General features: G+C 38.3%; 1 protein-coding gene across 3 annotated transcripts in view; it reads left to right on the forward strand.

Moving 5' to 3' along the window:
* Nucleotides 1-23,579, forward strand: part of LOC121405811 — a 66,275-nt gene that overhangs the window by 21,200 nt on the left and 21,496 nt on the right. The window contains exons 1-5 of one of the 3 annotated variants that reach the window (XM_041596768.1): nucleotides 6,236-6,380; nucleotides 7,613-7,691; nucleotides 12,675-12,774; nucleotides 13,513-14,557; nucleotides 15,309-15,425. In XM_041596768.1, the coding sequence (XP_041452702.1) occupies nucleotides 6,275-6,380; nucleotides 7,613-7,691; nucleotides 12,675-12,774; nucleotides 13,513-14,557; nucleotides 15,309-15,425 (1,447 nt within the window). In that variant the 5' untranslated portion in view covers nucleotides 6,236-6,274. Of the gene's footprint in view, nucleotides 1-6,235; nucleotides 6,381-7,612; nucleotides 7,692-12,674; nucleotides 12,775-13,512; nucleotides 14,558-15,308; nucleotides 15,426-23,579 lie in introns of those variants that run through there. The other 2 variants (XM_041596766.1, XM_041596767.1) reach the window with 2 other exon arrangements.

The following is a 23,579-nucleotide window of genomic DNA, read 5'->3' on the forward strand; positions in this document are numbered from 1 at the left end:
CAGCAGATGATCCGAAGATTTGCATCGGACGAACAAAGACGAAATATGTCGTTGTCCAGAGTCTCCATTGTTATTTGACTTGCATTTTCAAAATAACTGGTGCGTTGTAGAAAGTTTCTCCGTCCTAAATGCGAAAAGTCCGTACTATCGACTTTTTACACCGGAGACGGATTCTAGAACATATCAAATGCATCGACAAATGCCCGTCAAATCACAATGAACAGCTCAGAGGTCTTTGTCGAAAATTGATGTACCGGGACAGCAGATCGTCCTATGATTTGGAGCTGACGAAAAAAAAATGGAAACATGTCGTTTGTCAAACGTCATGGACAGTACTGCCGTTTTGATTTACCGATTTTTGACAAAGACTGCTTTTGTTTTGAAGGCCTTTTGACAATAGATTTTCTACGTTCCGGAACGCGTCTGCGTTGTGGTTGCGAACGCTCCCTCATGACGTGCAAGTGATTGCCTTCCTGTAATGAGTTCAAACATGATGCGTGTTTATAAATACATTGTCGTAAACTAATTGATACAATGCAGGGGCAGTTATACTTATAAGGAAGTTACTTGTTAGAGACGTTTTGATCAGTTAAAGGCTATGTTACCATTGATATGACTTCAAAAACCAGGGCCCCGTCTTACAAAGAGTTACGATTGATCCAATCAATCATAACCGTATGGAAATCCATCAGTGCCATATTTTTTTTCTACAGGAAATTTGCAAAATATCCTTTGTAAACAAAGGAGAACAGAACAAATTGTCAAGAAGTCAATGAATCTATGAATATACATATCTATATAAAAAAAAGTTTTGAACAAACATGCATTTTATATGTTGACTTTGCTGGCTTTCCATAATTGTGATTGATCCTTGTAAGACAGGCCCCTGAGCTGCATTATGCCATCTGTCCCTGTGTGTCTGTAATAGTATATTATAATGAAAAGAAGTCATGAAAATATTATTCCCGAAAGTTGATATTCAGTGAAAAATAAAAGTGACCGGAAATGCCATCCTAAGTTTATTCAATTAATTATAGGTGTTACAATTAGGACTCACAGGAGATAAGCAAAATGACGGTTTTCCAGTCACTGAAATCTTTAAAGTGTCTGCACGAATTCGATTTTTTTTTTCTTGCTGGATTTTTTTTTTTGGGGGGGTCAATATGAACAATATTAAATACAGTGCCCATCAAAATTTGTAATTTTTCTTTTAGTTTAAGATCTTTGTAATGTCAATCTATGTCATAGCGTGAGACAAAGAGGATGATATGGCTGAATGGACCAGCAAAATGCATAATGGGGAAAGTGGCCCTTATACTTAATGACCCTTATTCTGAAGTCAGGTTTAACTTAAAGGTATCGTTTAACTTTGTGAGCAGCCGATTTAAAAAATCTCAAACCAAGATGAAACATGTGTACAAATGCATGTATTAGAACTAATAAACCCTGAAAACAACCATTATTGAGAATGAAAAGCTAAAACTACAAGGCAAACCCCGATTTTGTAAATAGGCGTCTTATGGACACCTAAATAGTACACATAATTGTATGGGATGAAATTAAGATGGTGTTTCCGGTCACTTTATATTTCAATTTTTTGAAGCACTAAACAATTATATTCGAACACAATTTTTTCTGGGCTTCATTTTTGCAACATATCACAGACACAGGTGACAAGTGTGACCTTCTAGCTCATATTTTTGAAAGTCAAACCAATGTTAACCAATCACTTTAAACTCAGGTTTAAAGTTGTGGTTTAAGTATGGACAGCCAATTGTTACATAATCACTAACAGTAGAGATATCATACTTCAGCTCATTCGGCTCTCAAATCATTCATAATTGTGTAGGAAGTATAAATAGATGATTGTCTTCACCATCGATGAATCAAGAAAGAGCACAGTAAACATAAGAAACATACAACTTAATAAAAGTTTTGACACTTTTGGCTTCCCATACTTAAACCTCAACTTTAAACCTGAGTTTAAGTTAAACCCGACTTCAGAATACGTCGGGCCATAGGGTCAGCTCCAATGAAAGCGGGGGGGGGGTCACAATATTTTGTTATCATGAGTAAGGAAAAGGAACAAGGAGAGAAGGGAAATAAAAGGGATCAGTATTTGGGAATAGGGGACCGAATTATTGCATTTTTTAATTCGTTGGTTAAAAGATGATAACTATGTGTCATTTGCCCCCCCCCCCCCCTCGTTTTCTCTCTCCCTCTCTCTTTCTCGTACGAAGTTTGTCATCATAAAATAGAATGTCAACGTTATGGAGTCCTTGATGACATTAGTGCCTTCTCTAACATTTCCCAGTCCCGAAATGGAAAGTTCATGGAATATAGGCTAGCGCACTTTTTACACAATACGTGGGCGTTTAACCACGAACCTACTACCAGCAGACTAACTACACTAATAATAGCACTGATTCATGGGGTACACATTAGTGCCAAATGTACCACTATTTCATATAAAAGATCATATTTCTATAGCACAAACTCTGCCAGAAATTATCAAGAGACCTGAAAAAGTGCCCAGATGTCAGAATCTAAACAATCTATGAGAATTGTTTAGGGTGATTACCCTTTTTTTTCTTTATCAAATTATTTTTATTACCCCATAAGCCTACATGTCTTTCGACCATGACTGTTTTGTGAGGAATGGGGAGAAATTTGGAAATGTCATAGTAAACATTCTTATTTTACATCCGATTCTGAAGAAATTTCCTGTCTTGTGTTTTTTCTAATATTATCTTTATTTAAATCAAGACAAAGTCCGGAAGAACATTAGCGTTTAAGACCCAGTGACCTCCATGTTCATGAGAAATTCGACTTAGTCACGTTAAAAATCCTGTTTATTTTCAGTTCGTCTAATGTGATTCGTCCATCTCGTCTACTATCGTTTGCCGGTCTACCATCAGTTCGTCCATTATCCACATGGTCTCATTGCCTTTTCGTCAACTTACCATTTCGTCCAATAACCATTTAGACCATATACCACTTGGTCTAATTAGACTAAGGGGGTGTTGCAAGAAAATATTTGCGATCAACTGTAAATATTCTGTTGCAAATTTACAACTGATACACTGTTAAAAAAACCCTGATTTTACAGAAAAATAAAAGAAGATTTTGCAGAAAGCAATACCAGAATCATTCTTTAAATTCAAGAAACAGGAATTTTTCTGCAATTTAACAGAACAGGTCTGTTAGAAAAAGGGGAAAAGAGTATTTTATTTAAGGAAATTTGTAAGATTACACACACCAAATACCAATTTCCTGTAAGATTACGCAATCTGGTAAGATTACAGGTGTTCTCGAGACTCTGCTGCAGGAACTTCTTTTAGTTTAAGGATAAATTTTCTAACAGTGTAGATTGTAGCTGTAACAAAATTAAACTTCTTGTTTCAAAAAGCAAATTGGCATTCAATCACTAATTTGCAATTAACTGCAAGACATATGATTAATTCAGGGACCAAAAATTGACTTGCAATTGATCGCAAGTTTCTTCCAACACCCCATAAGTGTCATCTTGGCAAAATAAATGAAAATAAAATGGATAATTAGACCATCTGATTGTGAGATGAAATGGTCTTAGACGAAGTGATGATTGGAACAATTAAATGGCTATTGGACCAAATGTTTGTTAGACGAAATGTTGATGGACGGAATGGCATTAGACTAAATGAAGGTAGACCATATTTGATGAGTGGGCGAGTTGGCAATATAGACGAATTGGCAATTTACAAAAAAAACCACTCCAAACCGACCGATAACGTCAAAGCTATGATCGGATTGGAGTCGACTTTGGCTGTGTGACTGTGTCATCCTCTCTCGTAATTTATTTCAACCAAACCCATAGTTGGTTAAATATTAATCTACCAACCGGGGGCAGATCCAAGATTGTTTTAAAGGGGGGAAGTTTCCCAAGGAAAACTTGACCAATAAAAAGGTCCTCACTTGTGTACGTACGTCACACATATATTCCCATAAAAATATATGTGACTCTCAAAGGGGAGGGGGCACCCCTTCGTATATACGACAACTCAAAAGGGTGGGGCACGGGCCGGAAATGTCCCCCCACCCCTTGGTTCCGCCACTGTTACCAACTGTTATTATTTTTTAATCGTTTTCCATACAATTATATAGAAAAGATTAAAAGAGTTAATTGACTTGAATTAAATTGAATTTTGTTTTAATCAACAGTTGGTTAACTGGTAGGTTCAGTTGACCAACTTAGACTGTTATAGGTAGGTTAAAAATGTCTGAAAATATAACAGGTGTTGTCATTGGGATGTCTATCACCTGAATCTTATGACCAAGTATGTTACGTAATCGTTTGTATTTATACATTATGTATCATCATAATGTTCTCTAAATCGGAAGGTCATTATCCACGATCCCCCGGTCCGATGCAGGTAAATCGTACAGGCAGAGGCAGGCTTGGGTTGATCATGTCGATTCGTCCCCCATTAAATTTGAAAATTGAAGAAAAAAAAACATATATATATACTATGCAATGCAAATGTATGATCTAAAAGACAATGGATAGAATAAACTTGGCATTAAAATTCTATTCAAAAATGCAGAATGGTCATTTTCCGACTCTGGACGATAAACTAAGGCGAGAGGGCGCCGAAAATTGTAGAATTCTTTTTGTTTTCTTCCATTATGCCCCGCCCCTCCTATCCAAAACATGGATCAACTCCCCCGCGTGCAGTGACACCGTAATATGGAGAGGCCCTAAAGATTCCGACCCAGGTGTTCCCAAAGCGTTTCACAATGTCAGAGGTCATCGAATTATTACCTACGCCATGGAAGCACTGATCTGAATATTATTATTATTATAATATTGAGATCAGTGCATGGAAGCTCAAAATCGGCTTCAACCTGGAAAAGAATTTTCAAAAAAAAATATTGGGCAGATATAGAAATTGATTGAATTTCTTAAGAGTAAAATATTCCCTATGGAGGTCAGAGAAACTGTGCTACATGACCTGCATCGTTAGTCTTTATAAATGAGCCCGTTAAAAAATTTCAGCCTGAAATTCGATGTGGAAATTATGAATGGTGGGAAGGAGTCTGCGGGGAGCAGATCCTGATTTAAACTTTTATCAACAGGAGGGTCTCGATACCAGACTAGCACAAACATAACTTGTCAGAGGATGCTTTTGTGCTAAAATTACATCGGGTCTTTAGGCTGCGTTACCTCGAGCGAAGGGGTTACAAACAAAACTTTGATTCTTTTTTAAAAGATGCTTGTCAGGAGAAAAGGATAATTCGTTATCATTCTAGTTTGGCGTCTACTTATAAGACTATCATGGGATCCCTATGTAGCACTAGAGCTGAAGGATCCTGGACGTACATCTTAATTATTTTAATCATGGTAGGTCCATGTTTCAACACTGGACTTCATGCATGTTTAGGAGGCTGCGACCATACGCTATAAAAACAGCAACAAAGAAACGAATATTTCGAAGATGATTATGTAGAAGAAAATAATTGCAACACGTTAGTAGCAGATTGACGAAGGTTTCAAGTTAATAAATTATGTCGATCACGCGATCTAGTTTGGCTATGCGTGAAATCGAAGCAGCTGGATGCAGGAGGAACAATAGATTAAATAGAATACAAACTTGAACGGATGCAGAAGTGGTTTGATATTAGAAAACAGATTGGAAACGCTGGAGCCAAGACGGGTGAAGAATGTGAACTTGTGAAGGAAAATGAGGACATTTTCCTCATCGCCCCCTTGTTTTTATATATCATAATTCGAGGATGGATGAGAAGAATCGCTGACTATTTTCGCCTAGATCGTTCTCAGTTTGAAGCATTTGCAAATTCAACTTACCACGGATTTGAATTTATTTCTGCTCTTTCGGATTTAGTATGGATTAACCCCAACGCAGATTATGATGATCTATAATAGATCGTAGGATATTTTCTAAATGACGCTGTTCTCCAATATTTTGGAAAGGAATGGGACATTTTCTATATTTTTTTTTTTCGGAAATGGAAATAAAAGCGGATGCAGGATAATACAAATTGCTTGAGGTTTTACATTTTCGAGGATGCCTTATTGAAATTTAATCTTGTTATTTATTAACAATTCATAACGGCATAAGCAAAAGTTAATGTTGAGAAATAAAATGTAACGTGAGAAAAACCAGACTTTTTCATGGAAACGAATGAACTTGCTTGGGTTGCTCTGTTGTTGAGAGTTTTGTGCTGGACGAGACTGCTCCTAGACTTTCCTTATACGGAGAAATAAATTGAAAACATGGCACAGGTGATCGACCAATTTTACGAAAACATAGACGAAATGCGGCCCATGTCGGAAGGACATTCGTCCTGTTCAAATTATCTAGTGCCAACGCGATTGAATGGTAATATAAACGGTATTCGAATGTTCTAATTTATTTTAGTTTATTTCATTCGATTTGTTTTTGTTTATAATTTTTTTCTCTAAATTATAGGTTAATTATTATACATCGCATTTTACCACTTTATTGAAGGGGTGCTCCAGGTTGAGAATAATATCGTTTAAACAGTTCGCATATCAAACAAAGAAAACACTGGCATTTCCTTAAAAAAAATTGGACGAATGATAATACTATTATGATATTTTGACATTTTGCATTATTTCGGTGAAACATGTTTTTTTCATGTCTGCAGGTATATGCGATGGGCAAACTGATGATGTCATGTCCCATTAATTCTATGGTATTTTGAAGTGAATGAAGTGATATTTATTCAATTTTTGCCCTCCAATAACGAAAAATAGTGAGCACTTATGTTTATTATGTAATCACTGCTGCAACAGATTTTCTTACATATTTTACACACACACATGGAAATATAAACAACAATTATGATTTCATGTAATAACATAGGGGAAATGGGGACATTACATCATTGGGCAACCTATTGCTTGCATTTCCATGACGGCGGAGTGCATATAGATGTTTTCAAAGACTGTTGCTAACAATTGAAATTCAACAACTTTCTTTATTTGTTATGAGATTTCGAAGAAATTTTTGGAGTTTGGCTCAGTGAATCTAATTGCTTCACCTATTTTGATATAATCCTTTTTCTCAGCCCGGAGTGCCTCTTTAGTCAGATACGAATTGTAGTTTATCTTTACGCAAAACGCCGTATTAATGTTTGCACTACATTCTTACTTCTTTTTACTACGCTTTGTAATGACAGTGACGATAAAATCTATAAATGCATAGCGCCGTTTATCTCGATATAGTCTGTTAAGAGTCGCATGATAAACCAGGGAGTTGTACTCCCAGTTCCCTGTTTATATCATTACCCCAAGATAGAAATAATCTATTCCGAATCGCACTATAACCCCCCCCCCAACCCGGCTTTAACTCGGGCTACCGTTCCTAGCACTCAGTGCGTTCACCTCGTTCACCTCACCTGGGTTGAGTGCAGCACAGTCTGGGTAAATTCCTTGTTGTAGGAAAACACGCCATGGCTATGATTCGAATCCACGACCCTCAGTCTGAAAGATCATAGTCAGAACCACTCAACCACGACGTCCCACCCCACATAGCTCTATGAATATTATTGATATGTATTTTTCCCCTTTTATGTATTCCTCTTGTAGAATTGCAATCAGAGTTAACATCAGCTCAGTATACGATATCGATGCTCAGAAAAAAGATAGCTGAATTGAATAAAAGGAGGTAAGTGGTATAAAAATTATCAAATTCCTAATCACGAAGTAGCCATAATGAGGTAATTCATTGGCGCTGTCGTCTAATTTTATCATGATTTTCGTCGTCATCATCATCATTATCATCACCACCATCATCACTACCACCATCATCACCATCATCACCATCATCATCATCACCATCATCATCATTATCACCATCATCATCATCATCACCATCATCATCACTACCACCATCATCATCACCATCATCATCATCACCATCACCACCATCATCATCACCATCATCGTCATCATCATTATCATCGTCACCACCACCATCATCGTCATCTTCATCTTCACCATCATTATTATCAAAACCATTGCGATGATTTTAGTTTCTCTATCAACTCTATATATGTAGGAAATGTTTGACTGACCGCCAAGAAGCCTTATTGTTTAGCTTTATCCAGGGATATGTCATAATTCTCCTTATACTGGCATTCCTCATCATTAATTGAATAGAAAATATCGGAAGTCACAACAAAAACGGTTGCTTAGAAATTATATTACAATCTATTCCAAATGTTGTAATCTAATCTCATTAGGAGGATAAAGATGATAAAAAGCATATTGATATCTAAATCTATTCAGAAACAGTCGACTTTTGGCAAGGGGGGGTGGGGGTCGCCAATCAAAATCAGTGATATCATGGGTAAAATTCAGTGCTGCCGATGAATGGGGATACGCCTTTTTATCATTTTCCATGTTTTTTTAATGTAACTCTTACCATGCTTACGTCTTCTGGGGCCCGTTGCAGAAAAAGTTGCAATCATTCGCAACTCTAAAGATCATGCGCAACTTGATTTTCAACCAATCAACAGCGCGCAGTTGGGACTTGCGATAGATTTTTTGACTTGCGTTCAAACGCAATTCTTTCTGCAACGGACCCCAGTAAGTTCAACGCACTCACGTACATTCATTTCTAATCCTGTACTTTCTTGTAATTTAATAAGAGTTTAACTCTGTATATGCCTATTTTCCTTTAAGATTGCATAATATTATATTTTTTTTTATTTTATAGACTATCCTCTTGCTAAGGGCTTGTCACATCGTTCCGTGCAAGCCTTGCGGATGAGTTGCGTGCGAGATACTGTCAATGCGGCCAACCTGCGGGCGACCTGCGGGGAGCAAAAACTGAATTATCCGCTAGTTAAGGCAAGGCTTGAACGGAACGATATGACTGGACCTTTACTAAAGAAATTTGCAACCCGCCCCTCCCCACATGTGGTCTGTTTGACCCAGGGTGGCGTTACGCCGTCACCGGGGTAGCAGGGGGCGACAATCCCCGTAATGTTTTTTTTCAGTAACTGTAAAAGGGGGAATTAAGGAGCAAGAAAGAGGAAAGGGAGTATAACTTGAGAAACTGAACCGTCTATAACCATCCCATAATAGGATTGAGGTATTGTGACGTCTTTTTTTCGGTACAACCCCCCCCCCCCTTTATCGCCCCTGTCTTTGACCCCTTGACATATATATATGGAAATATTGTATATCCAATTTGAAGATGACACAGTCATGATGACGGAAAATGGCAATAACTAAGTCATCGTCCGCATTTTGGACACAAGTGCGTGATGGGGCGTGAAAAAAGACAACCCCGAGAGATTTCGGAAAGAAAATTGTGTGAGTATCGAATTAAATTCCACGATCGTCAAGAGTTTCGAGAAACTTCAGACGCAAGGGAAGCGGTGTCATTTTCCTCCCTGATTCATTCACGTTTGAAATCAGTTTTAAGGCATGGGATATGTAACGAGAAACAAATACTGACCATTGTAACAGATGATCCCTACCCCCCCCCCACCAAGGTTCCAAGGATTTGACTACGGGCCAAGGGCCGCCCCTGGTCCACAAATGCCCCTTCCTGGCGATGTACGAAATTCACATATTTTTTTATATTATTATTCAAGGTAACGATTGCAGGTGTCATAAAACATACAACGAAAGAGGATGTAACACTCTTATCTTTGGTGGAATTTCGCCGAAAGTTCTTGAGGCATTCTTTCTCTTTTCCCGCTATATTTCATTTCATTTATTGGTTTCTGCAACACTTTTTCATAAACACATTAACAAGAAAAATACAATAATGATATACATATAACTGACAAGCAAACATTGAACAAAAAATGCATTTTCTATAAAGCATATCAATTTTTAGAAGGTTGCAGGGGTTGCCACTATATTGAAATTAAGTGCGCGGTCTTTCTCTCAAATCGTATCACAATTTGATAATTAGTTATACAAAAGAGGCCCTGCCAGTAACTTCGCTGCACAACCAAAAGAAGATACTACACAGAGTAACGATGACGTTACGTTCCGGGGGTGGTTACCCAATTTAATATCCGGTCAGTTCAAAATTCTATAAATATATACATGTACTGATTGAAAATAAACAGTTGTTGCTGTTCGTCAAAAGTAGTTAAACTAGGCCTTTTCTTTGTTCATTTATTTATTTGTTCATGTATGTATTTATTTATTCATTCATTCATTTATTTGTGTATTTATTTATATTAGTTCATCTATCTATCTGTCTATCTATCTATCTATCTATTTATTTATCTATTTATTTTTGTTTTGCTGTCACTCGCAGCTTCTAGTTGGAACCTATGTTATACCGAAAAACATTTTTTTTGTGTGTGTTTATATTTGATTGAAACTGTGTACATTATATTAACAAAATAACAACTACAGTATGACGCCATCTCAGTCATTTCGATAATGAGACCATTATGGGACAGATTTATTTTGAAGAGGACACAGTGTCCCACAGTTGATACACAAGGTGAAGCACTAGCGTACCTACGGGGGGGGGCAGAGGGGGCAGTCTGCACCCCCCCGACGAGTCACAACCCATGCAAATGACATATCCCTGCCCCCCTAAAGAGCTTGAATACCTATTTTGTCCCCCTGACGAGCTTGAATACTTATTTTGCCACCCCCCCCCCCCCCCCCCCCCCGACGAGCTTGAAGACCTTTTTTTTTGCTTGTCAAATTTTTCGACCGGTTTTGCCCCCACTGTTGGGAAATCCTAGGTACGCCACTGGGGTGGGGCACATTGTGAAATCCCCTTCACACTGTAAAATGAATCACTTATTCACACATTTTGACCGTGTGAACACGCTGTGAACAGTTACACTATCGAGGTGTCCACGGTGTAAAAATATCTTCACACCGTTGAATTAGGGAATTTCTACAGTGTGAATAATTCTCTACTATGTGAACACACTGTGATCACACTGCGTTACACTGTTCTTTCTTGCAGGGAATGTACAACTAATAACTTTTTTTACTCGGACTTAAAAGAAAGCATTCCGTAATTCTACGAAACTATCAATCTCATTGTAATGTGGCAAATTTCATTTTCATCAATATCAATGTGGGCGCGTCGTGGTTTAGTGGTTCTGACTCGCCTTTCAAACAGAGGGTCGTGGGTTCAAATCCTAGCCATGGCGTGTTTTCCTTCAGCAAGAAATTTACCCACATTGTGTCGCACTCAACGCAGGTGAGGTACTAGAAATGGGTACCGGCAGGAAATAATTCCACAAAAAGCTGTGTGCACCTGAATCGGTAGCCTAGCTTAGCCGGGTAATAATAATAGCAGGGTCCGCTGTGAGAACAGTTTTCTGAACTGAAGTGGCTACCCTGGGTAAATATAATGTTATCAATATTATTATCATCAAACATTTGTCAATATCGGCTCATTTATCAAACTAGGCAGGTTAGCATAAAGCTGATTCGATTTGAAATGATTCAACAACCCATCATGTTGCATTGCTGTACAACCATTCGTCAATTCATGAACATATTTTGTTGATGAAAATAATTATGATAATGATAATAACATAGGGTATGTATATTGCGCACATATCCACCTTGTTAGGTGCTCAAGGCGCTCCTATATTACCCGGCTAAGCTAGGCGTTCATAGCGCACGCAGCTTTTTGAGGAATTACTTCCTTCCGGTACCCATTTACCTCACGTGGGTTGAGTGCAGCACATTGTGGATCAGTTTCTTGCTGAAGGAAATTACGCCATGGCTGGGATTCGAACCCACGACCATCTGTTTCAAAGTCCGAAGACTAATCCACTGGGCCACAACGCTCCATAATGTTAATTAAATGTAATATCGATTCCAAGCCTCTCAGAATTAATTCATAATATGAAATCTATTCCAGCTGAGTCTTCTCTGGTTCAAATCAAGTGTTGTAAAAGTGACAAAGAAAAACATAATGGCCCGTATTCTGAACCCGGGTTTAAATTGAACCCTGGTTTAAAGTTCTGGTTTAACTATGGATGGCCATTATGGGCACATATCCCTTGCAATACACATCCAATTTGTTAATTCATATGACACCCTAATTGTCTGGGAATGATAACTCAAGTATTTTGAAGTATTTTTCATCATTATGAAAGCAAAAGGAAACAAAATAGTAAACATAAGAAAGTGTACAACATGAACAGAATGGTAGATTTTTTGGCTCCCCATAACTTTAGCACAGACTTAGGGAGTGTTGCAAGAAAATATTTGCAATCAATTGCAAATATTCTGTGGCAATTTTACAACTGATAGATCAACGTTAGCTGTAGCTAATCAGATTCAACTTCTTGATTCAATGAGCAGATTAGCAATCAATCACTAAATTGCAATTAACTACTAGACATATGATTGATTTAGAGACCAAAAATATACTTGCAATTGATCGCAAGTTTCTTGCAACACCCCATTAGACCATGGTTTAACTTATACCTGACTTCAGAATATGGGCCTCTGTATTCAAGATTTTGTTCCACTTTTGATTAACTCTTTTTTAAATTTGATTTTACTTTATTCTTACACACCTTCTTTATTACTTCCTTCCTTTCTTTGTCTTTCTTTGTCCTTTTATTATTCTTCCTTCTTTCCTTTCCATCCTTCTCCTTCATCGTCCACTCCCATTTTTCTTCTTTTTTCACAGTCTAAACATGATTCCTCTCAAGGTCCATGAGGAAATGATCCAGAAGTCAGACGATCGAGCGCTTCGCGCTGAAAGAAAAGTATCTGTCCTTGAACAGGAGGTAATCGCATAGTATTTATTTCTTTGAATAGGCCTGATATGGTACATGTTTATAATGATAATAATGACAAAATTCTGTTGTCGTTTTTATTTTTTGTTTATATAGAGAGAGAGCGCGTGTCAAAGACACCGCACCAAAATCGGATAATACTGCCCTCTCTTTGTAACGTTTAGTGAGAGCACTCGGCTGCTGAAAATGGGGTGGGGGCGTAGGTTTAAACAAAACTATTAGACAAAGCTGACTAAGGACGTTTTGCCATCTTGCCAAGAACATGGGGAAGGGTGATTGACCTTTCGCGAAAAGTTTGACATGCATCGTCACATGATGGCGCCATGACAAATTAACAGATAGAGTACCTTTGATACTCGAATAACAAGGAACTCAACTTGAGCTCGTTTACGAACTCATATGTGGCAGCAGTCTCTGTGTTTCTCTTATGCTCTGAAATGGAAACAAAGTAAACACGACGCACTAAAATTATAATTACAAAATAAAATAAAAAGTTTACATGATTTTATCTTAACTTAAAGACATTTTCCAACTACATTGGTTTGGCTCGAGAGAGACCTTTTATCATCATGCCAAAATAGTGGCCAATAACAGATTTAACATTTCGATAATCATCATGAGTAGATATAGGTCCATTATGAGTGGTTTTAGTATTAAACGATGTATAAAAATAGTTACAAATGAATGATATCAGTAATCAGTCATCTTTGTTTTTAATTTCTTTATCAGGTGAAGAAATTACGAGCGCAGCTGAAAAATCAAACCCCAGCTCCAATCTGCACCTCGTCTACGATGCCCCCTATCTGCGAATCTCCTAGCGAAGGATATGAAGAACCCCACCGAAGTCGCCGTGATGAGATATACAAACCGCATCATGTTAATACGAGGTTCCAAGCGGTTGGGGTTATGCCATCAGTAACGACGCCCTCTACGAGAGAACCCACAAAGAAAGCCAGTGACCACCCCAAGATTAGAAAGGACCATACCAATGACCTGGGTCGTCATGGCACAACTGGAAAGCACACTCTTGTTCTTGCTAACGGACATACGAACATCCCTGGTCGCGAGCAGCCACCGCCGCGGACATTACCGACTACAAATTTTGCACGCGGTGTCAGTGTCATGCCTTCGGTGGTTCCTCAGCCAGTAATCTCATCCGTTACGACCGTCAAGTCGGCAACGAAGAACAGCCACTTTGAGGAATATCCTGAAATGCATGTGTTCTCTGGCTCCAAGACTCTCGGGCGCAATGCGAGTCAGTCCGCGAAGACATTCCGCAAAAACATCGGTACTGTTCACTACACCGCAGCTACAAGTAAGCTAGAGCGTTTGGCCGGACAACCAAAGGCTCGCCGAAGACCAAGTGTTCATTCCCTGGTGACGCAATCAATCGTGAACCTTGATGATCAGCGAGAACGTGAACTAATGGAGGATGCAGAGCGGAGAGAGGCCGAGGAGAAGGAAAGACTCGAACGGGAACGTGTTGCCATCCTGAACAATGAAAACAAGGCAACCAAACAAACTGGAAAGTTCAGGAAGACCACAAAGGCTTCCAAGTTCTTTCTTTCTCGCAAACACACCTCGAAACCAAAGTCTGGGACACAGAAATCCCTGTTGAGTCGGATGCACACCAAGTTCTTCACCTCGCGCAGGAAGTCCCTGAGGCACATCTATGACCTACCGGAAGTGTCCTCTCTGGAATCGTGTAGCTTGACCTCGGATTACGAGACGCCTTCACAGAAGATGCAGAACTTCGCAGCCACTCCTCTGATCTGTAAGTAACGCGCCCTCTATCGTCATAACTTAAACAAACGTCATACTGGAATGTGTAAGCATTGGATGCTACATGTATGTCAGTTAGAATAGCAATTTATCATATGATCGTTGTCATAGTTAAAGTATGCATATGATTTTCCCCCATTTGACAATGATTTATTTTCATTGTAACACCATCTTCATTTTCCATTTGTGTAAATATGCTACATCTCCTGTAAATTAGATCATTTATCTTCTTCATGTATTCATCCATTTTGTAAAGACATTTATACTTTTTTCATTAAATGTGTTTGAGTTATTTATTTATTTATTTACTCATTCATTTATTCATTTAATCATTTTCCCTGTCATTATTTCATTAGAAATGAATTAGAATTTCAAACATCCTTTCTCAAACGTAGTTGCAATAACTTCAGGTTTCTTTTAAATAATATGAATACTTAATTCTAGTTATTGTCATAAATTGGATTATCTTGTGTATCTGGTACAGGTGGATCAAAGTTCAGTTATTTTGATTTCCGACTATTAGTCCTCCATGGAATTTCGATATCTTACATATGTTGCATTAGCCTTTCTACAAAAACAGCAACAACAACAAACAATTGCATCAATTTTGTGTTGCCTTATGAAAGTTCGCATTGGGTCCGGCGTCAGGGTTGAAGTTGGTTTAGACGTGGACAAGATATGTCTCCTTCCGGTTCCTGAACCGAGTTCGCCCAAGCAGTTTCCATTCTATTTCCTTACATTAGGTCCGACCTCGGATACTAAGAAACGACCCAAACCGCGGGTATATCCGCGAGTAAAGACACTCAAAAAGACCGGGAGCGTCAGACGAAAACCGAGATCGAAGCGGACTTTTCCAACCGGTTAGTTTTTTTTAATCGCTTTCAATTTACTTTTACTAATAATGAAAAAAAAAGCTATTACACCTTATAAAGTGCATATTGCAAGCTTGTGAAAATTGTTTTATTTGCTTAATTGCTAAACTCTCTTTTGTTTTGATAAGTTTCTAATTCACACAATATCTTTAGCACCAAATTAACAAAGCAAAGTTTGACCTCTGCAATTGAACAGCTAACTCTTCTGTTTTCGTTTTAAATCTAAATAACAGTGTAGCTCTTAACATACTAAATGCAGTCGAATATCCCTTCTGGTTTTCTCTGCCTGAAGTTATCGCATGCTACAACACGTTCCATGGCCTTTCACATAACATTTTCTATACCACGGAATGAAAAACACCTAACTTTGCACGTTCCTAGCAGTGCATGTGCTGCAACTGCGTGCCATTCACATGAAAATGCTCTGTTTGAAACGTTTTCCTACAATGAGAATGAGCAATGCGTTTGTTTAATTATTTTTTTTTCTTTTATGTTTTTGTATTCATCCATTCAGTGCGTTCGTTTAACTGGCATGAAGAAGTGTACGGGTGTGAGTGCATTGGTAAAATATTGATTTTTTTGTTTTGTTTTTGCGTGTTTTGTTATTTTGGTACCACATTGTCGAGGGGAATGGTTTACTATTTGTTTGAGTGAAATTTCGCCGCCTTGCCCCTCCTCTTTCTCCGCATTACTTCGCAAACCTGTTTTTTTTTTCGATTCGTAAATCTTCAATGACCGGGCAATCATAAGTCAAGATGCCGTGGCCGAGTGGTCAAAGGCGCGTGTGATCCGAGGATCGGGGGTTCATTTCCCGATATGGCACTAGGTTGTAATTTCTTCCTCTTGTACACATTATTGTTGTCTTTTACCGGAAGAAAAATAAATAAATGATGATAATAAACAAATAAATAAATAAACAAATAAGTAAATAAATTATGCCCTTGAGCAAATAATTTTATCCACATTGTTGTTTTATCGTGCATGAAATCAGGGGCAGTTCCATGATTTTCCAAAGGGGGGGGGGCAATTTTTTCGGAGGAACAAGCAAAAAAAGTTCTTCAACTACAAATGGTATTTTGTATCAGAAAAAAAATTGACAAGCAAAAAAACAAAAAACAAAATAAGGGGCACACCACTGTTTTCATGGCATTTTTACATTAAAAATGTTTAATTTTCCTTAGCACAGGGGGCACGTGCAAGCCCCCCCCCCCCCGAGAGAGGAAATGGGTCTAAGGGCCGGCCAACCATTTCCCCACCTTCACCCTACCTAGTTTTCAACGTGATCCAGATTTAATAAAATAATATTAAAGGACAATTCCACCTCAACAAAAAGTTAATTCGAATAAAAAGAGAAAAATCGTAAAATAAGAAAGTTATGACATTTTAAAGTTTCACTTAATTTCACTTAATAGTTATTTGCACATCCTGGTCGGTATGCAAATGAGGAGAATGATGACATCACTCATTCACTATTTCTTTTGTATTTTATTATATGATATACGAAATATTCCAATTTTCTCCCTGTTGTCGTCTGTCGTGTGAAACAACAAGTAATTTCTCCCATAACATATACAATTACCATCGTTTGATTGTTCAATCAAGTTAGCTCTTATTGTCAAATCTGTAAAAAAAATGAAATATTGTTGAATTCAAATAATAAAAAACAAAAGAAATAGTGGGTGAGGGACATCATCGACTGTCCATTCGAATGTCACTGAGTTAAGAGCTTTGTAAAAAATAAGTAAGACTTTAAAATGCCATAACTTTCTTATTTCACATCCGTTTTTGATGATTTTTTCAGCATAATGCTTTTTTTATTGCTCTCTATTTATTGAAATCAATTTTTTTGGGGGGTGGACTTCACCTTTAATATTCATTCTCAGACTGGATACGCCACGCGGTAGCTGTAAAAGGATATCTCAAACGATGGGCGGTGAGAATATTTAACCTAGAATTACGAGCTATGGGGATTATTCATTTAATTCGTTCGGATTACCTTAAAGAGTGAAGAGTGGTGCGTTCATGATTTGGAGGCAAAATTTATTTTAATGCCAAAGCTAGTCTGCTGTGCAAACCCTTCACTCGAGTAAAGGGTCTGAATTGCAGCCTACTCATGCCTTATGTACTGAAGGCCTGAATTGAAACAGCAAGTTTTGTATTGTGCTAGTCTTTGCGTGGAGGCACAATTATTGATCAAAGTTTCAATCAGGGTCTGTGCCTGCAGACTAGGAAGAAGCCGTAGTAAGGCAACAGTCCCACCGACGAACCGATTCAAACCCGAGCAAAGATATACTTTATTACCTATGACAAATCATTGATCGGTTTTGATTTAGTTTCGTTGGTGAGACTTACGTAAAAGTCCACAATAACTTGTCGAAAATGACGGAATGAAAGCGTCATCATATTATTAGTCATTATGATTATTTCTCGTCACTTTTGACTCGAGCGCACTCATTTCTGAATAAAATAGAATAATGATTAGGATAATTGCGGTCATCATACGGGCCATACGCCTTTTTAACTTTTTTTAATAGTGTATGTGAAGCATGTGCTGATACGGGGGAGGGGGCAAAAGGGAACAAATCCTCCTACCCTATACATGTATAGACAATTGTAAAAAAATGTCTGACCCCCGAACGGTAAATCCTGAATCCACCACTGAATAAAGGAAAGTAGATAGGTCGTTCCATATTTCCAGGGCGTATGTGGATGCCTTTATTTACAGTCAAAGTCGTTTGAATTTATATTTGTAAATTATTATTTTTCGAATTATTTTATAATGATAATTATTATTTATAACTATTGGTGAAATATGTAGCTATCTAGAAGGACCAAATGCTCTCTAGACTTAAAGTCCTGCCTTCGTATATGGTAAAATATTTAACACTGAACATTAATACCTTGCTCATTTTGAATAAATTACTCTAATCATGTATTATGTTGGTACAACATTTATGTTTCCTTAACATCATCGGGCTGTGGGGACTTAAATGATGGTTTTTACTGATTCTATAGGTCAAGGTGTAGTATTATCATCACTGGTCATTGACCAGCGTGGTATACTATAATAGACCTAGAAAACCACAATAATCATCATCTTCTTCTTCGTTTCCTTTCTTTTGCTTTGAGTCACGGTATTACACACAGTGTCGCCAGATATCAGGGTATTGCGATAATATTCTTTCCTTTCGCTCTTGAGTCCCGCGATTCCCATATCCTCTTTCCGTAAACTTATCCAAGTTCAAGGACACAGCCATTTTCTTCTATCTCTGAAGAAAATATGTCAAACTTTTCACCTAAAACGGTAATCTGCAAAACTCTTTCCATACCTTTGATGCGTCAAATAATGGCAAGTTGTGTGCGAGGGTGGGAGGCTATGTGTTAGTGTGGGTTAGGCTCTGTGTGTGTATTTTAGTTTTTCAAACTTTTATCAATCTGATATCACTATTCACTTTCGAGACCGACAATTCAACGTCGCCATCCGAAAGACGTGACCGGGGCTCGGAACTCGAACCTCTGCATCAGTTTGTATAACTTCCCATGCACATAGCTTGGATCGCAGGCGCACGCCACAACGCCCAGTTGTTTATGTGTTGTTACTGCCTCTTTCTCATTTGGTCTACGGTCATCGTATGTTGTCCGTAGCGTGATCGTATCCTGCTAATACGAAATTCTTACAATGAAAAACGAGGATTGTACGATTATCAGAAGGATTCGCGGTCGTCGTAGGGTCTACATTTTTTTTTAGCGCGGAGTTATAAAAATTTTTCGAAATCACAAGATCGGAAACTTTAAGCACATCGTAGGTGCATCGTGTCATCAGCGCAGGGCAATCTTACAAAGCACAGGTGTCATACGATCTTACGAAAAACGTTCAATATAGCTACAATTTCCAGGGCCATCTTACAATGTTCAGGCATCGTAAGACCTCCTTCAAACAACGTAAGATGTAGGTACGATCTCTTAACGACCGCTCTATTGCTTTGTTTTTGGCCCTCTGCAGTGCCCAGTACATGAAATCATAGGATTGTCGTGAAAGATGTAAAAAGTGATGTATTTCATAGCTCCTTAGTCCCCAACGATGCCCCTTAAAAGGCCACACACTAATCCACGGTACCACGATCGTACAAGATTAAGTTAGATATTAACACGAGTTAACATGGCATTTATTATGTGTGAGAGTGACAGATCGTTGCCGGTGGAATTTATAATGTTCTTAACCCTCTCAGTACTAAGCCTTGTAAACTCAACTGGCACCGACTTGTTGCACATGAATACTGTACATGCCTAATCTACTGAATCCCCCGGTACCCAGGCAGTTGGAGATTTGGTGTAAATATATATATATATATATATATATAGGCCCATAATTATTATCACTGTTTTTTATTTGTATTTTTAATAATTGCACACACAAATATGAATAAACAAATGCCCCTACAGGAAGGAACACAGTGCCCCCACAGTGTATTCACAGTGTGGCACACAATGTGAAATCACGTTCACACTGTTGAATTTGAGCATTTCAACAGTGTGAATCACATATTCACATAGTCGACCGTGTGAACACGCAGAGTTTCCCCACTGGAAAGAACAACGTCCCACAGTGTGTTCACAGTGTGGAACCCATTGTCAAATCACATTCACACTGTTAAATTTGAGCATTGTGACTCAACAGTGTGAATCGCATATTCACATAGTTGACCATGTGAACACGCTGTGAACAGTCACTCTGTCGAGGTGTCCACAGTGTGAAAATATCTTCACACTGTTGAATTTGAGCATTTTAAAAGTGTGGGTAATATTTTCACACTGTCCACTATGTGAACAAACTGTGATCAGACTGTTGTATACTGCGTTCTTTCCAGAAGGGTGAATTGAAAAAGAAAATAATTTGATTTTCCTTTTTTATTTCTGAATATGAATATATTATTATGATCATAACCAGTGAAACTTGGCATTTTACCATAGAGCACTCTAGAAAATGTGAAGGGACGATTGGATGTGTGAGAGGGAGCGAGTCGACCGAGCAGATCAATTTGCAATTTTCACCTGTGAAATTTATTATTTAGGAGTTCTGCCATGTTATTAAACGGGCATAGACAAGAGTCGTGACCGGGGGGGGGGGGGGTGGCAGTGATGTCAATTTACATTAATGTCAAGATCAGTGAGCACAATATGAGTAATAGATGACGCCATGATTTTTTTTTCTAAATGGAACAAAATATGTATGATCTGGCCCGATGTTCTTTTATAATACTTCTCTCTCTCTCTCTCTCTCTTCTTTTTCACCTTTCCCCCTTTTTATCCTCTTAAAAAATATTTTACTGCATGAAAATTCATAGGGGTACGTCGCCCCCCCCCCCCATAGCTCCAACACTGTGTACTGAATATAGAGAATTTTGCAGGTATATCTCGTTTCTGAATATCTTGGGTATATGCCATTTGCCTATTGAAATATGACACTCGTGTGGATATCTATTTTCATTTCTATGTTCGTATATTCTCTAACACAGACGAGATAGAGTTGTGCCTGTACCGTACGTACTGTACATGATATACGTACGTACGTGGTAGAATAAGGTCGTGTGTAATAATGACTAATGATTAAGCTCTTTTGCCCTCGAATTCCAGTCATTTAAAAAAAAAATTATTATGTATTCTCTCTCTCTCCTATTTCCTTCCTTTATCGTTATTGTCTCCTCCCCTCTCTTCTCGCTTCACCCCCCCCCCTCCATCTATCTTTTCCCCATCTTCTCACCCCCCCCTCTCTCTCTCTCTCACACACACACTCACTCTCAATTCGTCCACTGTCATCTCAGCCACTCACCACATACTTTCATTTGGTCTAATGCCATTCCGTCCATCAACATTTCGTTTAACAACCATTTGGTCCAATCATCACTTCGCCTATGACCATTTCGTCTCCAGTTGGTCTAATATCCATTTCATTTCCATTCACTTTGCACAATTAACACTTCATCCAATTAGACCAAGTGTATGGATTAAATGGCTATTGGACCAACTGGTTATTAGACGAAATGGTGAGTGGACGAATTGATAATATTAGACCATGTGGACAGTGGACCAACTAATGGTAGACCAAATAATAGTAGTTACGAGTTGGCAATTATAATAATAATCATGATATATGGTATTTATATTGCGCACATATCCACCTTGTTAGGTGCTCAAGGCGCTCCTATATTACCCGGCTAAGCTATAGGCGTTCATAGCGCACACAGCTTTTTAAGGAATTACTTCCTACCGGTACCCATTTACCTCACCTGAGTTGTGGATTAGACGAAATCGCATTGGACGAATTGGAAATAAGCCCTTAACCCCCCCCCCCCCTTTACATGTTCCTTCCAATTACTCTGTAATAGAAATTTAAATGCCGAGAAGCAGGTGGCGCGTCACGAGGTTGAGCACGATATGGTGTTAATTTCGAGCACCACCTGTAACATAACTGTTCAGGTATTTAGGATTGGTGTTAAAAGCAGGTGCTAATCCAATATGTATTAGCACCTGGGCTCCGTAACACAAAGGTGTGCGATGCATTGCAAATATGGAAGAACCGCACTTATTGGTCGCTGGCCAGTATTTTAAACCTAATGCGCGTGTAACATTGATATTGATTGGTCAGTTCATTTAGCGATTGATCGCTAATCTTTGTGTTACGGAGCCCTGAACTCAACTGACAGGTTATCCATAATCATGATAATTATCTTATTGTACACTTCTGTATGCATATTTCTTTCTGTATCTAAATTTAGTCTAAATTTATATGCGAACTGGATATTTCTTAAACCTGTATTTCCCCCGTTTTATTTCCTTTTCTATCAATTACCCAATTCATCCCTTCATCCCCTCTTTCAAGCACTCTCTCTCTCTTTCTTCATCTGTATCTCCACCCCACCCTCTCTCCCTACCCTTCTCCCACCTGCACTGATGGGTTGATTGGAATTAAGGGACTCTGCTGCTTGAAATGTGCACGCCAGTTGCAAATAATAATGTTAATTCGGAATTAAATTATGCCTGGCTCGCATTCTTCGCTCACTCGCAAGTTTCCAATTAAAAAAAAAAACAAAGAAATTCAGCAAAAAACAGCGGACCGTATTTCGGCCGTGTCATAAAAAAAGATAGTTATATGTTGTTATTTACTCGGCTGATTATTAATTTCATTTTCATATCTGGGGGTGAGATGGGGGGGCAGTCTCGCCCCCCCCCCCCCCCCGGCGCCCATTTTCTCTCTTTTAACTCTATTTCTTTTCCTCTCTATGTTTGAGTCCGGCTATGATTCGCCTTCCTTTCTTGGTCTTTCAGATTCATTCATAGCCAGACTCTACGGCTAAATATAGTTCCGCTTTCAGTTCATCGAGCGAACGACGAAACAACACACACGAAAAATCCAATATATTCTGAAACAATATTTCTCCATTTATTGTTATCGAGGACAAAAACGTGAAGAAATCCCCAGCAGCCTATTCGGTTGCGCATGACAAATACGTCATCGGAAAAACACGCCGCACAACACTTTGCTGCACGGCCAAAGTTTGTGTCAATAAACGACAGATAATATCATGTTGTATTATATATGTAATGTCAGAGATATCAATGTTCGCACGGGGCATTATAAAGAAATATTACACGGTCATGGAGACATCATATTAGTTACGGGGTGGCAGCAGATCGATGATAGATGTATATATTCACCGCGTTGCTTTCCGCGGGTCACACTTACGCTTCGCGGACTCTTTAAGTTCTAATTATCACTTTCGGTGCGAGAATGTATGAAGTGTGATAGAATATCTTAATAAGGATTTACAATGCAGAAGTGTTTGATTATTTGTTGGAAATAATTACTACACCACCCAAGTTTACTGGTAAGTTCCTTTTTTATTAACATTTTAGCAGCCCTTCCAAATTTGTAGAATCATTCTTACTAATTGTTTGACTACTGTAGTTTTCGGGCTTCGTCATTTTTTTAAAAGATAAGAACCTATAAGAATCTATCGTTATTTATTAGCAGTGACATGAAAATAACATGATTATTGTCCATTATTGAATCATCTAAACTTTTTTCTGTAAAATCACATCATCACTATTTATAGTTAATTGAGCAATGATATTCATGTGTTA

The sequence above is a fragment of the Lytechinus variegatus genome, chromosome 19, assembly GCF_018143015.1.
Source record: "Lytechinus variegatus isolate NC3 chromosome 19, Lvar_3.0, whole genome shotgun sequence".
NCBI lineage: Eukaryota > Metazoa > Echinodermata > Echinoidea > Temnopleuroida > Toxopneustidae > Lytechinus > Lytechinus variegatus.